The 19,852-nt window shown below is 38.4% G+C and overlaps 2 protein-coding genes across 2 annotated transcripts in view; one reads left to right on the forward strand and one right to left on the reverse strand.

The window, feature by feature from the left end:
* Window positions 1-2,942, forward strand: part of LOC306879670 (opsin-3-like) — a 22,280-nt gene extending 19,338 nt beyond the window's left edge. The window contains exon 4 of the mRNA XM_079432820.1: window positions 2,041-2,942. Coding sequence (XP_079288946.1) covers window positions 2,041-2,253 — 213 coding nt within the window. The 3' untranslated portion in view covers window positions 2,254-2,942. The remainder of the gene's footprint in view (window positions 1-2,040) is intronic.
* The window catches only part of st6gal2b (ST6 beta-galactosamide alpha-2,6-sialyltranferase 2b), a 19,492-nt gene extending 3,036 nt beyond the window's left edge, over window positions 1-16,456 (reverse strand). Inside the window, exons 1-5 of the mRNA XM_079432819.1 lie at window positions 16,007-16,456; window positions 7,946-8,698; window positions 5,511-5,608; window positions 5,298-5,399; window positions 4,973-5,147 (exon numbers count right to left, since the gene is read on the reverse strand). Coding sequence (XP_079288945.1) covers window positions 4,973-5,147; window positions 5,298-5,399; window positions 5,511-5,608; window positions 7,946-8,675 — 1,105 coding nt within the window. The 5' untranslated portion in view covers window positions 8,676-8,698; window positions 16,007-16,456. The remainder of the gene's footprint in view (window positions 1-4,972; window positions 5,148-5,297; window positions 5,400-5,510; window positions 5,609-7,945; window positions 8,699-16,006) is intronic.
* Between the last annotated feature and the right edge of the window lie 3,396 nt (window positions 16,457-19,852).

Below are 19,852 nucleotides of genomic sequence, written 5' to 3' on the forward strand. Positions count from 1 at the left end.
GTGTGTACTGTGGTCTATTGTTGGCCACCTCTCTGAATTGTTGTATTTTTGTTTTACATCAAGACTCTGTCATCTGCCCCCAGGCTGGCAACACACGCTGCCTGACAGCACCCTGCCAAGATCAGACACAGTCGTCTCAATGCATACACGCACACATGCAGGGGACACACGCATCAAATACTCAGCAGTATAGTCACACGCCAATGTGAAGGCCAATCAGGGGCCTGGATGGGCCGAGACAAAGCCAGTCAGACATTGAGTCTCATGAGATGAATAACAAGGCATGCACCCCTTGGGATAGCCAATCACAAGACAGTTTGTTTGTTCAGTGTCCACATCTATAGGTTGTCAAGGCAACAAAGTGATCTAAGTGTATTGACTAACATCAACCCAGCAGCTATCATTTGAGAAGCAGCTGGGTGTGCATCTCATGTTCTTCACTGTAGTTCAGGGCATGCCACAGGGACTTTTGTGTGGACTACAGAAGCTGTGAAGAAATGATCACATGACACACACATAGGTTTGAATGTAAACAGCTATTTCTGCACCTCGCTTCTTGACAAGTGACCTAACATCTGAATGAAGAAACAAGTCAATCAAAACATTCCAGGTGATAATTGCTGGGTCAATGACATGACTCCTATTTTTGTCCAATACATTAATTATTCAAAAATACATAAAAAGAAATGCTCTTCATAAATACAATGACTGAATGTTTCTCCTTTAAAATTCATTTTTAAATTCTTGAAAAAAAATCTTTAACAAGTTTTTTATTAATCTTATAAATATTTGCTACAACCAACACAAAATAAATGAATGACTAAATAAATAAAACAGGAAATTATATCACAGAGAAGACATATGCAGGCCTTCAAGACTGCTGGTCAAATAAGTCTCTTCTATAATAAGTATCTTTCAGATAATTTAACCTGTTATGACGCAAGAAGGTTAGTTTAGGTTTTAAAATCAGGAGTCATGAGGTGTGACTCCAAAAACTAATGAATAATTAATATTTCTGAATTAATAATCAAAGATATGAATACATGAATTAATAATCTAATTTTAAACTAGGCTATATTTAAAGGGGTCATCGGATGCCCATTTTCCACAGTTTGATATGATTCATTAGGGTCTTAATGAAAAGTCTTTTTACCCTGTCAAAAATATTTTCCTTTAAATGCAAATGAGCTATGCTCACCCCGCCCCTTTCTTCCGAGCTGCTCTCTGAGAGACTGTAAACTTTAGCCGCATTCATCATGATACTTGCTAACTAGCACATTATTTGGAAAGGCGATTTGCATAGATTCATAAAAAAAACCTTATACTCACTTCTGTAGGAAGTTTTAGAAGAAGAAGAGTTTAGGTTTAGGTTCTTGTCTACAACCGCTCCGGTGTCAAAACAATGGTGGACTGATGGCAGCTCACTCAGGGCGGAGCTATGATAAAACCAAAGACTTTTGGTTTGTTAATCAACTATCGTGGGAGGGGCCTGTGCAGAACTACGTCATTTTGCCAAGAATCTGAGATCGGCTTGATATGAGTAAGGGGTTTGGATTTATCGAGATTTAAAAAAAGCACTGGATTTTTATCATTATAGGGTGGTTGTGTACACACACTGCCAAGACACATTTCAGATCAAACAACATGTAAAAGTGAATTTTGCATCCGATGACCTCTTTAAAAGCCTTTTTGAAAATAATAACACTTATATTTATTGTACGTAAAGTGTTTTTTACTTTTTACTTAATGATTACACCACAAAATAAAAGTGTTATTATGAATATATGAAACTTAGAATGAATATGAAAATTACATTGGTGAATCTTTTAAACTACATTTTTACAATATTTTTTTTACTCCGACTTCAATTGGCCATAAAAATGAAAAATAATAACTCCAAAAGAATAATACAAAATACACTGAGGTGCTGCAATTCAAAATAAACTAGGCGATATTTCACACAAATGTACAAAATTGAAATAGCTCTGCATCTTTTGTGTCTCAGAAAATACGAGTGCTAATTTATAGTGTTTTGTGCAGTTTTACAGGTGTTTCCTCATCCTGTTTCATTGCAAACACAGCTCTCTAGAGCATGGACCCTCCTCTATGCCTTCAAGAACTACTGGCATCCAGCTCAACCGAAGGGCTTATAGCAACACAGTGGCTGGCAACGCACCTCCATCCATTGGTCTTCAAAACGAGTGCAGCACCCCTGTCTCGGGCTTTACCAATCCACACAAAATCACACTTTGATATTCCAACCACATTCTAAACCTACATACTGTCCCAAATGATGCCAAGAAAGAAATCATCGGTGTAGTGTTGTTGAGTGCCTACAAATCAAAAGCTGAAAATCAGAACTGTAGCAAAGTGATCTCTATAGTCTATGATCTCTATGTTGTCTGACCTAACACATGCCATTTTCAGTAAATGTTACAAAGAGTGAGAAAAGTGCAAAAAGCCACTGGTGACTTGTTAAAATGAATGTTTAGATCATGTGCTGGTGCATTACTTCTGAATGTGCTTACCCTCATGCTGTCTATATGTTCCCAACCCATTTAAGGTCAGGTCTGAATAAGAGGTTGAATAAATCTATGAATTTAAAGGAAGCTGGAAAACTGGTAAAATCCCCAACACATGACTGCATTGTATTCTTTGTCTACCCTGCTCCTAATCTCAGCATTATCTGCTGGAGACCAAGCATGGTGACATTTGGATCATTAGTCACATCATTGCTTCAAATGAGCCCAGTGATCTAAGACAGCATTTCCAAACTTGGTCACACATGATAAAGGAAGAGTTTATCCAAAAATGAAAGTTCTGTCAATTTGACCCTCATGTCATTCCAAACTCTTAATAATTGAACTAATTTAAGTGTCCTATTCAGTTGGGTGAATTCAGTACAATGGCACTCTAAGCAAAAAAAAGTGCATGTGGTAAGCAAAAAAAAAAAAAAAAAAACACTGATCATTTCCAAGTTTTGGTGAAAAACACTGGAAGGCAGCTTTCATTTTATATCTGTCACGCAGCAAGTTTCAAAGGATGCATCAAATAGGTTATATGCTTGTCCTCCCATCAACCATAACATCATATAATGATTTCATAATATATATATATAATGATTTTTTATTATAAAGCATTTTTTCCTAAATTATTTTTTAAATAACATTTTTGTGTTGTTGACCTCAGGGGGTGAAAACTTTAATGAGATTTACTGAATGTGTCATTCTAGCATTTAATGCTGAGGAGAAGTCTCGCATAGAAGGCTTTCTATCTAGGACGATACATTAATAATACCCCTTTGTGATATTTTTAAAGCTTTCACTTGTTTTGGAAAAGGCGGTTGCTATGAAGTGACTAAATGGGCCTATAGAGTTTGTCAGGGACATTAAACCTCATCATGCCAAAGAGTTAAACTCCTCTACTTAAACTCATCTAGCCTGCTTTCAACAGCCTCATCATGTTCACACTCTTGTAAACATATTTTGTTTTACTACATGAAGACTGAAGGGGTTGTTCAAAGCTTAATGGTGGTGATGTTGAAATCAGTCATGCGTGATGTAGCTTGTTTATAACGTTTGTTGAGCTTATTGTCTGCAATAATCTAAAAGCAAATGGACAGATCCTACTGGGTTTATGTTGAGGCAACCAAAAAATTGAATAATGATAAATTAATAAATGTTGTTCCACAAAAATATGTCATCACTGCAGCAGTCTTTTGTGAAGCACCCCATCTCATTTTATTATCCAAAGAAGAAAGCAAGTCATGGTTTTGGAACAACATAAGGGTGGAATAAATGATGACAATGTGGTTGAACAATTCCTTTACATCAAAGCCAGAATGGTGTGTTAAAGGTACACTCCACAATCACTCACTCAAAACAATGAATGACAAAAAAAGATTAACATTTCCACATTGGAGTTTGTTGTAGTAGCAGATATTGGATTGCGTCTTTGATAGTGCATATGATGTTTGATATGTTTAGGAATGTTTATTGTCTGTTTGAGAATCACCAACTTGTATTCACAACTCTGATTCACGCAGGCCTTGTGATTATATGTCATACAAGAAAATAAAAGTCCTCAACCTTTGATCATTGACTCTTTTAGATCTTGAGTTTTAAGCCAAACCTTCATTCAGTCATTAAAATTCAGCAATGAACTCACAAGGCAAGGGAGACAACACGAAAGAGTGTGTATGTTTGTGTTTGCATGCAAATGCATTGGCTCTATGCTGCCAAAGGCAGCAAGGTAAGTATCCTCTATAAATATTATGAGAGTTTGCTTTTGAAGTGCCTCCCTGATTGCCTGATTTAAATAATGCCTTCATGCCCCCGAAGAATTCAAATTGATATTACCTAGTAACACATTTAAGCATTTGCATGCACACACACACCACACATGTTGGGTTTCCATTTTTTATGGGGAGATTCCACAGGCGTAATGGTTTTTATACTGTACAAACTGTATATTCTATTGCCCTAAACCAACTCTATACCTAAACCTACCCCTTTCAGCAAACTTTGTGCATTTTTAGATTTTCAATTTTTTTTATTCTGCATGATTTATGAGCTTGTTTCCTCATTTGGACCAAAAAATGTCCCCACAAGGACAGGGATTTTGGGTTATTTAAATTTTGTCCCCATAGGGTTTACCAGGACCACACAAACACACACATGCACACACATACACACACCCTACACTCTTCAGCCAAAAATCAATTCAAGAGGATCAGTGAATACAAACAGACATGATTATCCTTTTTAAGTCAGTAAATACAGCGGAAAAGTAGCCAGAGAAACATTTGATATGGCTTAAATTAGGGTCGAATATGTGCGTCAGCTGCACAGCATGGCAAATCTCTCAGAAATTACTGTCACAACATGTGGCACAACAATTTTCCTGAGCGCAAGAATCAAAAAGTGGACAGATTGTGTCTATATGTGCTTGTGTTATTGATGATGAGACTAACCTATAAATCCTGAGGAAGGAGGGTTGGGTTGAATGTTCTCCTTTGAGTTGCTTTGCACAATATCCCAGAGTTTCCAGATAAATGAAGGATGCAGGATATAAAAGGGCTGCTCAGGGAAATTCTTCCTGTGATTTTTGTATGGAGTAAACAGGTCGTAATCGGGTTGCTGGTACCACTGTAGGCAAACACAGCGAGGAAACAAGAAAATATTAGGTTGAACAGACAGGTCTTAGATTAAGCCCCCCCTACCAAGAAAATTGCACAAGCTAAGTTTAACAGGGCTGAATGGTACGACTCTTCTGACAGATTGTCTATGATGGGTTACCTTATGCAAGTCAATGTTATAAGGAGCAGGATCCCAGGCTACCAAGGTGATGTTCTTATAGAGCAAACTGCTGCTGAAGTTGTATTTGGGGTTTGCTAGAATCTGATAAAAGAGAAGAAAACATCTCGATTTATTCCTTGTACACAGGGAGACAGGGAATGAGTCACAGAGAGAAGGTTTGTGTCTGGGTGCATTAATGCAAATAACTCTAACCTGAGAGTTCATGATTCGAATGGTTGTCTTGCTGCCCACATCCTTTTCATAGCCCTTGCAGGGTGCAGCATTGAAACGCAGCACTGCATCATGGGAATCTAGAATGGCAAAAACAGCAGTCAATCAAAAGACCAGTCACGTTTTAAAGGAAGAACACATGTTGACATGTGAAATGTTGAAAATTAAAAATAAACCGTAAAATAATGGCAAAACATACAAAACTGTCAAATCATAGTTTTGACCAATAAATATTTTAATAAATGATAGAAATTTATACATAAAAAAAAAGCTTAATTTGTATAATAATCTTGCCCTGACTTTTATGAAAAATACCTTATCTTGAGTCTGAGAAATATACCTCCATTATATAATTGACTCTGGACTTAATGTATTGAACGATGTCATTAATAATTTCCGTAAACATTATTCTATTTAGAGATTTTTGAGCTACACTGTAATTTCTTTTTTCTTCTTTTTTTTTTAGCTCATAAATGAAACAAACAAACAAACAAACAAAAAATACTACTTCAATTTTTCTACATTACATTTTCACATTCAGGTCAATGTTACTTGTCTTGATTGTAATTCTAGTGAAAGTTCTAGTAATTCTAGTAAAGTTCTGAATGGCCATTTTAAAAGTGTATCCTACACCATTTTTTCAGTGCAGGTGTTAAAACCATCATTAAATAAGGCATTTCTGTCATTAGACATTTTACACAAAACCATAGGTATTCAGTTATTGTTTGTTTTTCTGTTGATTTGAAAATTATTATTACTACTACTACTACTATTATTATTTAAAAAAAGAACTTCAATAAATGAATCAGTCTGCAAAAATTGTAATGGCCAAGATAATATTATAAGATACTGCTCCCTCTAGTGTTGCAAGGCAAATGCTACCATAATAAACTCTTAATGGACGGGAGGCTAATGTACAAGTTTATTGGATTTTACCTCTGATAAATCCCTAGTAAACTAAGTAATTCCTTATTCATTGACCTGAATAATTAAAGAATCTCTCACCAATGTTTTTTTACATGCAAATCATTCAATCACCACTAGAAGGCAGCAAAAAACAATTCACTAACATCTAGCGACAGTAACCATTTTATCTATACTCACTTCCCAAACATTTGCTTCATTTGTTAGCAAAAAAAAAAAAAAGTGAGTGTAATCAAATAAACCTTTCAATTAAGAAATTTAGGAGTTTTGAATTAATAAATGTACAATACTTCGAGTTCACTACAAAAGCTACTGCTGTAAGTGTAATACATACGTTTCAATGTCCAGTTTTCAAAACTTTTCTAATAAAAGGTCCTATAAGACTCCCATAAATAAACAAAAACATTCAGAGACACAGTGTGGCTTCCAGCAGCATTGCTTTCGTTCTTTCTGGCAATGAAGCAGGGCAATGCTATTCAAGGGCTTTCTAGAGAACAGGCAGAACTTCTCTAATGCTTATCTGACATTGGCTGTCAGCTGTGGTATTCATGTTCCAAGACATTCCACAATTAGGCCTTGTGCATCAATTTCTCTATTCAAAAGCAGACTAAATCAAGGTCTACCGAGAAAAAAAAAAAAAAAAAAAGAGTGACAATGAATTGAGTGGAATGGAAGAAATTGATTGAGGGAATGAAACTAAAAACAAGAAAGTGAGAAAGAGACAGCAACCTTCAAAACAAGACAAGAAAGTGCCTGTTTGGAGACTAAAAAGTATGAGAAAAACACAATTTTACACAAACAATTTTGTGTAATTGGACACATTGTGCACTTTTTTTTTTGAGCTAAGATTTTGAATTCAACTTCTAAAAAAAAATTACTTATATTTACTTTAAATAATTTATTAATATTTAAATTTCTTTATTATGTTAATTTTGCAAAAATGCATCAATGAATCAATGTGGGTCAGGTAGAATGACATGATCCTTCAGAAATCAGTCTAATTTGCTGATTTGGTGCTCAGTTATTATCAATTTATGATCAATACCATCCATTTTTATCAATTTAATGCATCCTTGCTAAATATCAGTATTAATTTTTTTTTTCTTACTTAACCCAAACTGTACAATGGTAGTGTATCACAGTTTCCACAAACAAATTATAAATGAAAAACCTTTTCATTGTTTTCAACTATGATAACAGTACGAAATGTTTCTTTAGCACCAAATCAGCATATTAGAATGATTTCTGAAGGAACATGTGAGACTAAAGACTGGAGAAATAGCTGCTTAAAAACTTTGGCATCACAGTCACTAAGTTACATTTTGAAATATATTACAATATAAATCATTTAGCTTGTATTGTAATAATATTTCACAGTATTACTGTTTTTATCAAATAAAAGCAGCCTTGGAGAGCATAAGACGTCTTTAAAAAAAAAAAATCGAATTCCAAATTTTTGACCACAATATGCATATTATCCCTGTCCAACTCACCAATTTCACGTCCCAGTGATGAGTTCAGTATTGCCGCTGCTGAAGTCACCACAGCACATGTTGTGTACATCTGCTGCAATTTAGAAGAAGCCAGCGGTTTAAAACCTAGGTGAGCAAAGGGCTGTTCAGAGCCATCCAGAGTCCTGAATTGGGCTTGCCGTTTCATCTGACACAGCATCTCCTCTCTACTCTTGTTCGCCTTTCGTTGGCCTTTGTAGAGAACATTGTGCTTATTAGAGTGAACATGGTCCCTCAGGGCTTGCTGTAGTCGATGGCTTAGCATTTTGGAGGACACCTGACCCTTCCACAGACCACGAACCACCGACCAGTCATTGGAAAAATCACTGTAGTCGCTTTTAGGAGGCTTCCTTAAGTACTTCCTAGCCCTTGGATGACGTTTGCCAAAATTCCTGAAATAAAACTCTTCTCCAGCACGAGGAGGTTGAAACACTTGCCTCTGCTGGAAAGGACCCTTCTTGTCTGCATACAGACGCCAGCGGGAATTATAGGACGCCATGATGGCCCAGGAACTATGCTGAACATAGGATGAGTGTTGAGATTCAGAGTTGAACGGAGTAATCCTATGGGGCTGGTTCACCTGGGAGTCAGTGAAGTAGGTAAAGACAACGAGGAAAAACAGCATCCAGAGCAGTAGGAACAGCAGCAGAAGTTTAGCCAGCTGCTTCGTGACATGCCGTAAGCCTGGCAATAGAGAGTCCTGGACTCCCATCACCCTGTTCCACAACTCTCACCCTGGAGGGAGACAGAAAAGGGTGACGCTTAATAAAACTGTAAAAATTTGCAACCTGCAAGAGATGTTAGTACAGCAAATGTACTGTATATATTTGTTCATTTCATTTTTTACTTTTTATTTTGGCATAATTTGAATGTTCAGCTCCAGAGATATTTGTGATCAGGTGTCACTTCTCTCTGACAGTCACTGCCCTGCTAAAAAAAAAAAAACTGCATATACTCGTTAGGTATGTTTTGAAGCATGGCAGTTGGTCCTTAGTTGGTCATGAGCTGGTATAAGCTGGTCATGTGCTGGTCCTAAGCAACTAGGTCCTGCTTAGCACCAGCTCATAACGAGCACAGGACTAGCTCAAGCCAGCTGCCATGCTTCAAAACATACCTAACCAGCACATGCTATTGTTTTTTCAAAAGGGTGTGAAAGTTGTGCCAAAACTGTTTGAAAAGCCAATCTGACACTAGTATCTCTTGACACAGAGCTGAGTTAAGCAATCAAGAACTGTAGATTTAAAGGTTAAGTGATTTTCAACCAGTTTTGTATTGTTACAATGTGGTTGGTAAATGTAAATGAACAATTTGTATTATTGTTCTGTGTTACTTGCAACAAGATATCCCCGTTTATTTGGCAGCAAAATTTTATAGCTGCAGGGCTTTTGTGAAAATTACAGTTATACTTTAACATTTCTGTATCCCTGCTGTCTGATCGAGCCCGGTGCACTATGGGTGTTGAAGTTCCCTATCTGTCGGTCACTACGAGTTATGTAGTGACGATATTAGGGGATTCACTAGGGAGCCCCAATCATCTCTGACTTTAAGAGAAAACGCCAATGAATAGTGGATTAGTGGATTTTGCATACCTGAGCCATTCCCCGTGCATGCGGGTATAAATAGGCGACAGGTGCATCCACTCATCAGATTTTTGAGAACAGAACAGCGGTGTCCCTTTCTGCAGCAATTCCCCTGGCCACTTCAACTAAAAGAGCAGATTTCCTAATAGAGCAAATCACGGTTGGTTCGCATCTTTTTAAAGTCGCCGTAGGGGGTACGTTGACATTCCCCAGGTGGAGAGTACGGCTGCGGTGCACCAGTGCCTGCAAAACGCCGCTCTCGCGGCCAAAGCTTACAGCGCTGTGGGCCAAGCCGCCTCTGTTCTGCATGCCATGGCTATCCTGCGTGTTCGCCAAGGCATTAAAATGCACGAGGGTAGTACCAACCCGAGGTTGAAGCAGGAACTGTGCTCGGCGACTGACCTCGCCCTGCGGGCGATGGAAGTCACAGAGCAGTCCCTCGGGAAGGCGATGTCCACACTTGTGTTCCAAGAGCGCCATCTATGGCTCAGCCTTGTTGAGAAGAGTGATGTCGACAAAGGGCGCTTTCTCGACGCTCTCGTCTCCCAGGCTGGACACCCGGCGACACTGTCGAGGACTGTGCCCAGCAGTTCTCGGCAGTACGGAAGCAGACTGAGGCCATCCATTCTTTCCTGCAGGAAAGGTTGGAGCGTAGGCTGTCACCGTCCTCGGGCCGGACTACTCTAACGTTGTCCTGAGACCCCTTGGGATATATGCCCAAGGTTCATTGCTGTGTCCTGTAAGAGCGCTGTGCAATATATGTGGACCGCACTCGGAGCGTTAGAAGCTCTGAGCAGCTCCTTGTCTGCTACGGAGGTCAGCAGGAAGGGAAGGCTGTCTCCAAGCAGAGGTTGGCCCACTGGATCGTGGATGCCATCGCCTTGGCGTACCTATCTCAAGGCGAGCCTGTGCCCCTTAGTGGTGAGGGCTCACTCCACACGGAGTGTTGCCTCCTCCTATGCTTGGTGCACGGCGCCTCTCTGGCAGACATCTGTAGAGCTGCGGGCTGGGTGACACCGAACACCTTTGCGAGATTTTCAGTCTCCGCGTTGAGCCAGTTTCTTCCTGTGTGTTGGGTAACAGGTAAGTGACAGGAAGAGCTGGCCGGTGTCATGATTGCTGCGCCATTCCCCCTCACCCGGGGATGTGAGTGCCTTTTTCCTCCTCCAGTAGAGTTCCCTGGACGGCGAACCCTGGTGGAGTTCCTCAAGTACCCTCGGCAGTCGGACTGGATGGAGCAGTACTCGTGTTAGCTCGCCCGGGTCTCCGGTCAGCCCCTGTACTGGGCTAGGTGTCCATATGGCTTGATTCCCTACGGGAAATCCCATATGTGTATTCTTCCACGGTAAGGTTTCCCCCTCTGTAAACCCGTGTATTCCCTTTGACAGAACACTCTGTCCAGCGCTCTCTCCACCCTCAATACCACGACTGAGGTGCCCTTGAGCAAGGCACCGAACCCCCAACTGCTCCCCGGGCGCCGCAGCATAAATGGCTGCCCACTGCTCCGGGTGTGTGTTCACGGTGTGTGTGTGTTCACTGCTGTGTGTGTGTGCACGTTGGATGGGTTAAATGCAGAGCACGAATTCCGAGTATGGGTCACTTCACTTCACTTCATTTGTCTGTCACACGCTTGCTTGTCAACATTTGCAATGCCATAAGGTTGTGACGGGGTCCAGGTTGTGGCGCTTTCCATGGACCCCTAATGTCGTCACGACATAACTCGTAGTGACCGACAGATAGGGAACATCTCTGTTACGTATGTAACCCTCGTTCCCTGATGGAGGGAACGGAGACGTTATGTCCCCATGCCACAATCTTGAACCATCGCTGGGTGCCAAGGACACGTTCTCGGCTCCTCAGCGGAAAACCTGATGAGTGGATGCACCTGTCGCCTATTTATACCCGTATGCACGGGGAGTGGCTCAGGTATGCAAAATCCACTAGCCAATATTCATTGGCATTTTCTCTTAAATTCAGAGATGATTGGGGCTCCCTAGTGAATCCCCTAATGTCGTCACAACATAGCGTCTCCGTTCCCTCCATCAGGGAACGAGGGTTACATATGTAACCGAGCCAATTTCCTACCTCTTCTTTTTTTTTTCTCTCTCTTTTGGTCTGTTGTCTGTAGTTGTGTAACACAATTAATTTTTTTTTTAATCACATTTCTACTGTATAGACAGACAACCTTTATTAAAACCCCATCTTTACAGAAGTTAATTATGCTTTTAAGAGATTAACACAGCAAATGTTTAATTGTTGTGCTCACAAAGATAGATGCAGTAGAACAAAATAAAAATGAATAAAAACTTTTGATAACCATGTTAAATTAAAAATATTTAGGATTTTTCTTGAGCCTAATGTTCTTTAATTATAATGCAGAAATATACTTTTTTGTGCGTGTGCATGGAACAGTGCCATTGAGCTGTTTTGTTTCAGATAACTTCATGTAAAACTGAATTTATAAGGATCAGAATACAATCTTTTAATATAACTTTACCTATTTATATTTTGTTCCCACAATAAAAACTATGAGCATGCTGATAAAAAATAATTGGGACTAAAAATACTCCCTATAGAGAGTACTATAGAAAGAACAGTTGACATCTACAGTAAAAACAAGTTAAAGGGACCATAATAAAATTAAAGAAACATCCATATTAAAAGTTTAGACTGACCAATTGTTTCATTCATTTTGAATTATGAAATAAATTCATCAATGATTCTCATATATCTACTCATTCTCTTCTCTGACTGTTAACATTCAGTTCAGCAGTTTCACCCTATTTGAACTTTCTGCTTTATTTTGCTTCTTGCTGCTTGATTATGCTTCAGAGAGCCTCTTTCTCCCTGCTGCTTTGTTGCGAATGATGCAGAGCCCGTTTTAAATGGATCATTAAAAAAAAAGAAAAAAAATTATATACAGTATATATATATATATATATATACCAACTTCCTTTTGCTCCTTGTGAGGCTTAATGCCTGCAGATTTAAATCTTGTGGGATTTCGTCAAAATCCAGAGTTGATTGATTTTTTCTCTATACTTTACATGGATTTTCTGTCAAATCACACCCTTTTCATTCTCAGAGAAATCTGCTTCTCACAATGAAGGAATCAGTTTGATGTGTTGAAAATTGTTCTTACAGTATGTGGGCTCTTGTTCACAGTTTATTCAAAGCAGAGTTAAAGAAGAACCCTGCAATACACAGAGCTGAGTAAACTGGCCATCTTTATAACAGTGAGACATCCAAGCATCTTCAGAATACCATTGTCAATACCTTTTTTTTTTTTCTTTTTTTTTAAGAATATTTATGTTCTAAGCTCTTCATCGGTGGATGTTTTTGAGAGCCTAATATTCTGTGGCGTGTATAAAAATCAGTTTTCGCTGACCTTAATGCACCAAGAAATTTTACATACATAACCTGTCCTGTGCTCATCCCAGTAATGTCACCAAGGTAACAAGCACAATAGCTCTCACTAATTCACAATAGCATAAATAACAGAGGTCAAATTACAGTCTAGTCAGTGCAGTTGCAATCTCCAACTTCCACATTTATTTACACATACTGTGTGTATTACAGGCACTGATTTGCAGTAGGAACTGGATGCCTGCAGTTCTGGGTCAGTTCTAGTTTTTAATTGCTGCTATGTCTTAGAACTGACTGCCGGACACTGCTATATGCTTTCACACTGCAGGGGATCTGACCATCATTATACATAAAACAACAAACCATAGAGAAGAGTTAAGGCTGCAGACAACTATCAATGATAATATTTTGAAGAATGTTATAATTTAATTTAGATTCTCAATTTGGGGAAGGTAAATGTAGTTTTCCATAGGGAAAAAATAAATGAGGGAATATTTGACTAAAATTTCAATTTTAGTAAATTGGAATCAGGAAAAATATTATTCCTATAATAATGAAATCATATGAAATCACCACATGGTAAAAATAGATACAGTATGTTGTCTTAGGAGATCAGTTTGCACAAAGGACATACTATATTAGGCTTGTAAATACTTGTAAAACAATATCAATAACATTAACAAGAGTGAATTCCACTATAAACTGTAATTTACTGTTGTTTTACACAACAAAACTGCTTTTATGTCCTTTTTAAGCTTTAAAGATTCAATCCCTGTTCACTATAATTGCACGCAAAATAGCGGCCAGCACGTTTTTCTACTACACAATAAAGAAAGTGATACAGGTTTAAAACAACATGAGGGTAAATAAATTATTAATTGTTATTTTTGGATAAGCAATTCTTTTATGGATGTGGATTGCAGGTTTAGTCCACGGTTCAGCTTCTGAACATGATGTAGCTGTACTTGCTAAGGCAACATCCAAGTTAATAATTCTTCTAAATTGTTTGAAAATCTAGTTATACAGTTAGCCATGCAGAAAATGAATTCTGTCAAATTTTCTAGCTAGGAGAAAGTGGCAATAAATTTAAGGTTCCTTGCAGCATGGGTGTGTTGTGACCTAGAGATCTGAACTAGTAAACACATTGCATGTTTAAACCCTATACATGCCTCTGAGCAGATATCAAATAGCTCAGATATCATTTATGCAAAACGTGTTGTCACATGTACTTGTTTCAGCTTTTTGAACTATAAGATCAAGGAATCAATGTGGTTAGGATATAGTTAAATATGCTACAGGGGAACGTCACAAGACAATGTCTCCATTCATATATATAATCTTCAGCTTACAATATTCTTCCTTTCATGCAAAGAACCCTCTCTAATCATAGATTTAGACACCCAAGAGCATTTGAAAAGCTGCCCACACACACATGCAACAAATACATACAAACACTTTCATGCTTAGTAAGGCTTAAAGTGTGGGAGTCAGGTGCACAATTCCAGCTTTGCGCTGACAAAAACAACAAGGAGAAGAGCCAGTGCAATGGCATCACCACAAATATGCAAATTCTTTATTGTTTCATTTCAACTCTTTTGCATCAAGCATACAAATTATTTTAGAAAAAGTATCCGAGTAGCTACCTGGTGTTGAGTGCCTTGCTCAAGGGCACAAGGTAAAGGAGAAGAATTAATATAATGTACCTCTCCTGTCACACCATGGGATATGATCTGCAAGCTTTCTGTTTTAGATCCTTAACCATTAGACTACGGTACCACCATCACAAATTATAGGATATAAATAATTTCACCTGCTCTCCCTTAGTCCTTCATACTTGGCCTGTGCCCAATACCACTGAGAGAAACAAATGCCTACGCCAGCAAAGGCAATCCACTGTGGAGGAGAATTTTAAATCAGCAAAGCTTTTAAACACACTTAAGTAAACCTGCCAAGAAAAAAAAAAAGAAGAAGAAAAGCTTTTTCAATCCAAACAGAAGGTTTATGTGTGACAGATCTTTGGCAAAAGAAAAATTAACAAATGGAGACAGAATAAGGGCACATTTTGACGGTAGTATGCAGAGAAACAAAACAAGTGCTGTCACATGAGGAACAAATAAAGAGGTGAAAAAAGGGACAAAAAAATGTTGCTAATTGAGATTATTATATTGCCATAATGGATGCATGGTTTGAGGTATTGTTCTTCTTTTTCCAAATTTTTACTTCTTTCTTTTTCTGCACCCAGTCAGCTGATCCGATGGTCTGTCTAAACCCAGGGTAGAATACTAAACCCTATACACTCTTGCCGAAGTACAATCTACCAGCATCTGGCCAGTCATCCTCAACTCTTGTGAGACACCAAATGCAGGTTGTACTCAAATCTCTGCAAAAAGACTGCATAAAATATAACCTGCATAAGATTAATAATCAAAGCAATACAGTTACAATATTTATTCAGTCTTATTTACAGATAGATGGTTTATTTAATCTATATTAAATCAAGGTTCACAGATACACTACAGTCAGTGTACCTTTCAGCAGCCAGATTTACAGAATGCAATTTTTCCATAAAAAGCAGAGCACAAATAGGTTGCAAACATAAGCTGGTTGATTAATGTCAGTATGTAATGGCTAATGGTGGTGTGCTGTCAGGACAGATGTAGAGACAGATGCCCTACTGTATGTATAATAAAACAATCAAAGGCTGCATACCGCTGAATATGTTCTCTTTGATGTGTCTAATCATTTAAATCTACATTTTTGAGAAGTGGGTGACAGTTCCTTTGAACATGTTAATGGTGGTAGGATACCTATTTTGAAATGCAGTTATTTTCATTCACAACTGATTAAATCTATAAGGAAGAAAGTTATTCAAACAGACGGCAGGTGCTCAACATAACTGAAACGCTACATAAATCAATTACCCAAATATTTATTTACAACGATAATGTGAAAATAGGCTAAATGTACAAATACACATTCGAACGAAAACTGCTAACTTGTCTCTCATTTAAAAAACCTATATGACATAGAATCATCTTACAAAAAGCTAATAAATTTCTGAATACAGTATTGTGGCGTACGAGTAGTGTGTACTTACTGCAGTCGTAGACAGTTCGCGTTGCGCGGCTGCATTCAACGTCTCGCGCCCGCTCCGTTCAGCATGCGCGTGTAATAAAATAAACAGTAATAACGTCCACGCGTGCACATTCACTACATTAAAACATGAATCCATTGTCGTTTCCTCGCCAGAGGACTGGACCCGAGTTTTTTCTCTCTGTCATTACTTTCATTTTTGTCAGTTTCGCTATCGCCTACGCAGGATGTTATGATCTCAAGTCACGCTCTACTTCAGCTCTCAAAACTCTGGGACGAGGTCTAATGAGTGCAGGCAACGAAAGAGAGACGACTACCCCATTCACCCGCCCTCAGTGTTTTTTCCCACGCCATTTATTTTTAATAGAATGTAGACTCTCCAGTGCTACAGTGCGCGATGTCTTTCACCGAGGACATGCGGTGTCCGGTCGGATGCTCACTGGTATTGTTCAATTCTTAGGCTAATCGTGGATGTTCTTTCTTTATTCATTCAAATTCACGACACAGGAAACGACACAGACTTAATATTTAAGAATTAATATGTATTTTATTTATTTTAATATGTATTTTATTTTATTTTATTTTCTTTGCAGTGCACACTGTAAATTGTTTATAATCTAAAAATAATCTAATATAAAATAATCTATTGTTTCCTCAAGTAGACTCCAAAAATGTCCCCAAAGGTCAAAATATATATTAAATTTTGACCTTGGGGGGTAAATTTTTTGAAATTGGTTCCTATAATGTACTGAATAGGGTAGAATGGGGAAAACGCCCCCCCTTAAAGATTGTGTCATTTATTTATTTATTTTATTTATTTATTTTTTTCAGTGAAAGTAAAGTGAAATGTGTTCAGAAAAGTTATCATAGTTTTAGTGACAATTACATAAATTCTAAACCAAGTATGAAAAATGTCCAGAGTTTTCATGTTATTCGATTTTTAACAAAAATTACATTTGTGCCTATGGGGTACCGTAAAATGCCCCCATGGGTGGGGTAAAATGCCCCCCAGTCTGACAAAGCAATTTGCTTTAAGGGTCATTCCTGGGATTCGGTAATATTTCAGTCCCTCAGTTTCTAAAGTGGCAGTTCACCAAAATTAATTGTTAGAAGCTTTTCACAAAACTTTGGGATGCCCATTAAAATGAATAAAAATAATTATTGCATTTTAATATATTTTAGCATAAAATAATGTCATATCTATCTTAAACCAAGCATTTTGTCATGTCCCTGAGGCACTTCACTGAGTTTGCACTTAGAAAATTATTAACAAAATGTGCATTTTATTTCACTTTCTGACTAAATATTTGATTCAGGAACATTCTTACGAACTTACAAAGAACTTAAAGTTTTTTTCTCAAGAACTTTTTTTGTTACTCTGGCCCCAGATCTCAATTAAATTGTATGTGTGTGTGTGTGTGTGAGAGAGAGAGAGAGAGAGCGAGAGAGAGAGAGAGAGAGAGAGAGAGAGAGAGTACTGGTAGGGTAGAGTGGGGGAAAACGCCCCCATGGGGTAAAACGCCATTAAACCAGTTTTAAGGTTATGTGGCTCTTGATGAAAGTAAATAGGAAATTATTTTATATAAATTCACAACAGTTCATTTCTACTGACAGAAAACTTCTTACAAAAATCAAGGGAAAAAAGCCTTACATACAAAATCAGTGTTCTGTGAGCTATTACTTATGGGCATGTTTATAATATATGCGCCCTTAAATTGATTTCCAGTGTATTTTTTTGCTTTTAAAGGACTTTTTTTCACTTAACCTTATTAAATGTATGCATGCATCATCTTTCATGTCAAATACTTACATTTTATCAAAATAAAATAATAATTATATAACACTATAAGGCTGCTATACCAATCAATGAGTATCAACAAAATCACAAATCACAAAGATGCCTTAACCCTAACTCTATTTTGCATTCTTGCAAACTGGTTTATCAAATCTGCTTCAGGGCTTTGTAAGATAGACTTACCATAACTATTGACATAATAGCAGAGTTCTGATCCTTGTGTGTTGAGAAACACTGTTTAATCTGATTTGGTTTCCCCACTAACTTCCCCCAGTCAACTACTTCTTAAATCTATGTTTATGGCATTTATATCAAAACTTATTTTTTTGACTTATTTTTGACTACATTTTCAGTATTTATTTATTTATTTTTTACTTCCAGGTAACTAAATTCTTTATTTTTTATTTATTCATTTATTTTAAGGTTCATACACAAAAAGTTTAAGAATAGCAACAAATTGTTTAAGGAGGCAGAAGTAAATGACAAAAACGTACTCGGTTACTTATGTAACCTCGCTAGATGCTAATGGGGAAAACTCCTTTTCTCCGAGGACTGAAGAATTTTTCAATCACGCAGTGTAACTGCACGGCCATTGGTTCATGCAGTGTATTAAAAACAAACCTATGGCGGTGAAGCCCGCCAGAATGGGCAGGGCCATCTGGCTATATAAGCGGCCATTTCGCCATAGGATCTCAGGTAAATTCGACTGAAGCGACGACACTGAGTTGTGCAGCGTCATGGCACGGCAATGTATGCAGTACTCGTTCCCGTATCTCAGGGAACCGAGGTTACGTAAGTAACCGAGTACATTCCCTTTCGATACTTCACTCGTACTGCGTCGCTAGACGCTAATGGGGAACCAATTCAATCCCGCCATGCCATGTAAGAGGAACGACTGATATAAACTGGCCTTGAGCGATAAGGACTCAGAGGGACCAATTATATGCAGGGTGAGCCCTGCGGGAAGCAAGAGGAATGAACTCATAGAGGTCAGCCCAGCTTTGTATAATCGTTCCAACGATCTAATGTACAGCCTCAGCACTTTTATTAGGGCCAAGAGCGTTCTTGAAGAAACAGGCAGAGCCTGAGAGTCAGACCAACTAGATAGGCGTGTGCCCCTTTAAGCAGATAAAATCCAGACCTGTAAGGCCGGAACGTCCAAGCTATAGAACCTGGCGAAAGTGGACGGCGAGGCCCAGCCGGCCGCTGCCGCACAGATGTCTGCTATGAACACACCACTAGACCATGCCCAAGAAGAGGCCACGCCTCGAATGTAATGGGCTCTCACTCCCACAGGGCTCTGAAGACCCAGAGAGGAGTAGGCTAGTGCGATAGCGTCTACCAATCATTGAGAGATACTCTGCTTTGTGACCGGAAACCCCTTGGTGCAGCCACCAAAGCATACAAAGAGTTGTTCCGACTGCCATGAAGGGGGCGGAACGCTCAATGTAAATTGTCAGTGCCCTGACTGGGCAGAGAAGGTCAAACTCGTGGTCCTCCTAAGAAGAAGGGAACGCAGAGAGGGTAATAACCTGGGCTCTAAACGGGGTGTAGAGCACCTTAGGGACATACCCTTGTCTTGGCTTTAGGATGACCTTCGAGTCGTTAGGCCCAAAGTCAAGACATGCAGGGCCTATCCTATGCATGGATGGAATGGTATATGTCATCTGGACACCAGCATTTAACATTACATTCCTTGCTCACCAAGTGAAGTGAAAAGCTGTATAGATTTAAAACAAATCAATCATTAGCCATTTTAACTTTAAACCATCGCATCTGGCCAAAATACGTCCATTTTCAGCACATTTTCATTTTTCGGTTGAACTATTTCTTTAAATTAAGCTACATCATTCTCCACATTTTGAAAAATGAATTTGATGGTGCACGTTTCAGCTGTCTGCAGCAAAGATTCAGGACATTGGTTAAACATCTCATGTTGATGCTGCATGCAAGAGCTGTTAGATTCAGTCTTTAGATTCAGTCATTTACATTCAAGTAAGCTTTCAGATTTAATCATGTTAAACATTAAATTTTCTGTTTCTCATCTATGTTCCT

The sequence above is a fragment of the Barbus barbus genome (genome assembly GCF_936440315.1).
Source record: "Barbus barbus genome assembly, chromosome: 13".
In the NCBI taxonomy this organism is placed as follows: domain Eukaryota; kingdom Metazoa; phylum Chordata; class Actinopteri; order Cypriniformes; family Cyprinidae; genus Barbus; species Barbus barbus.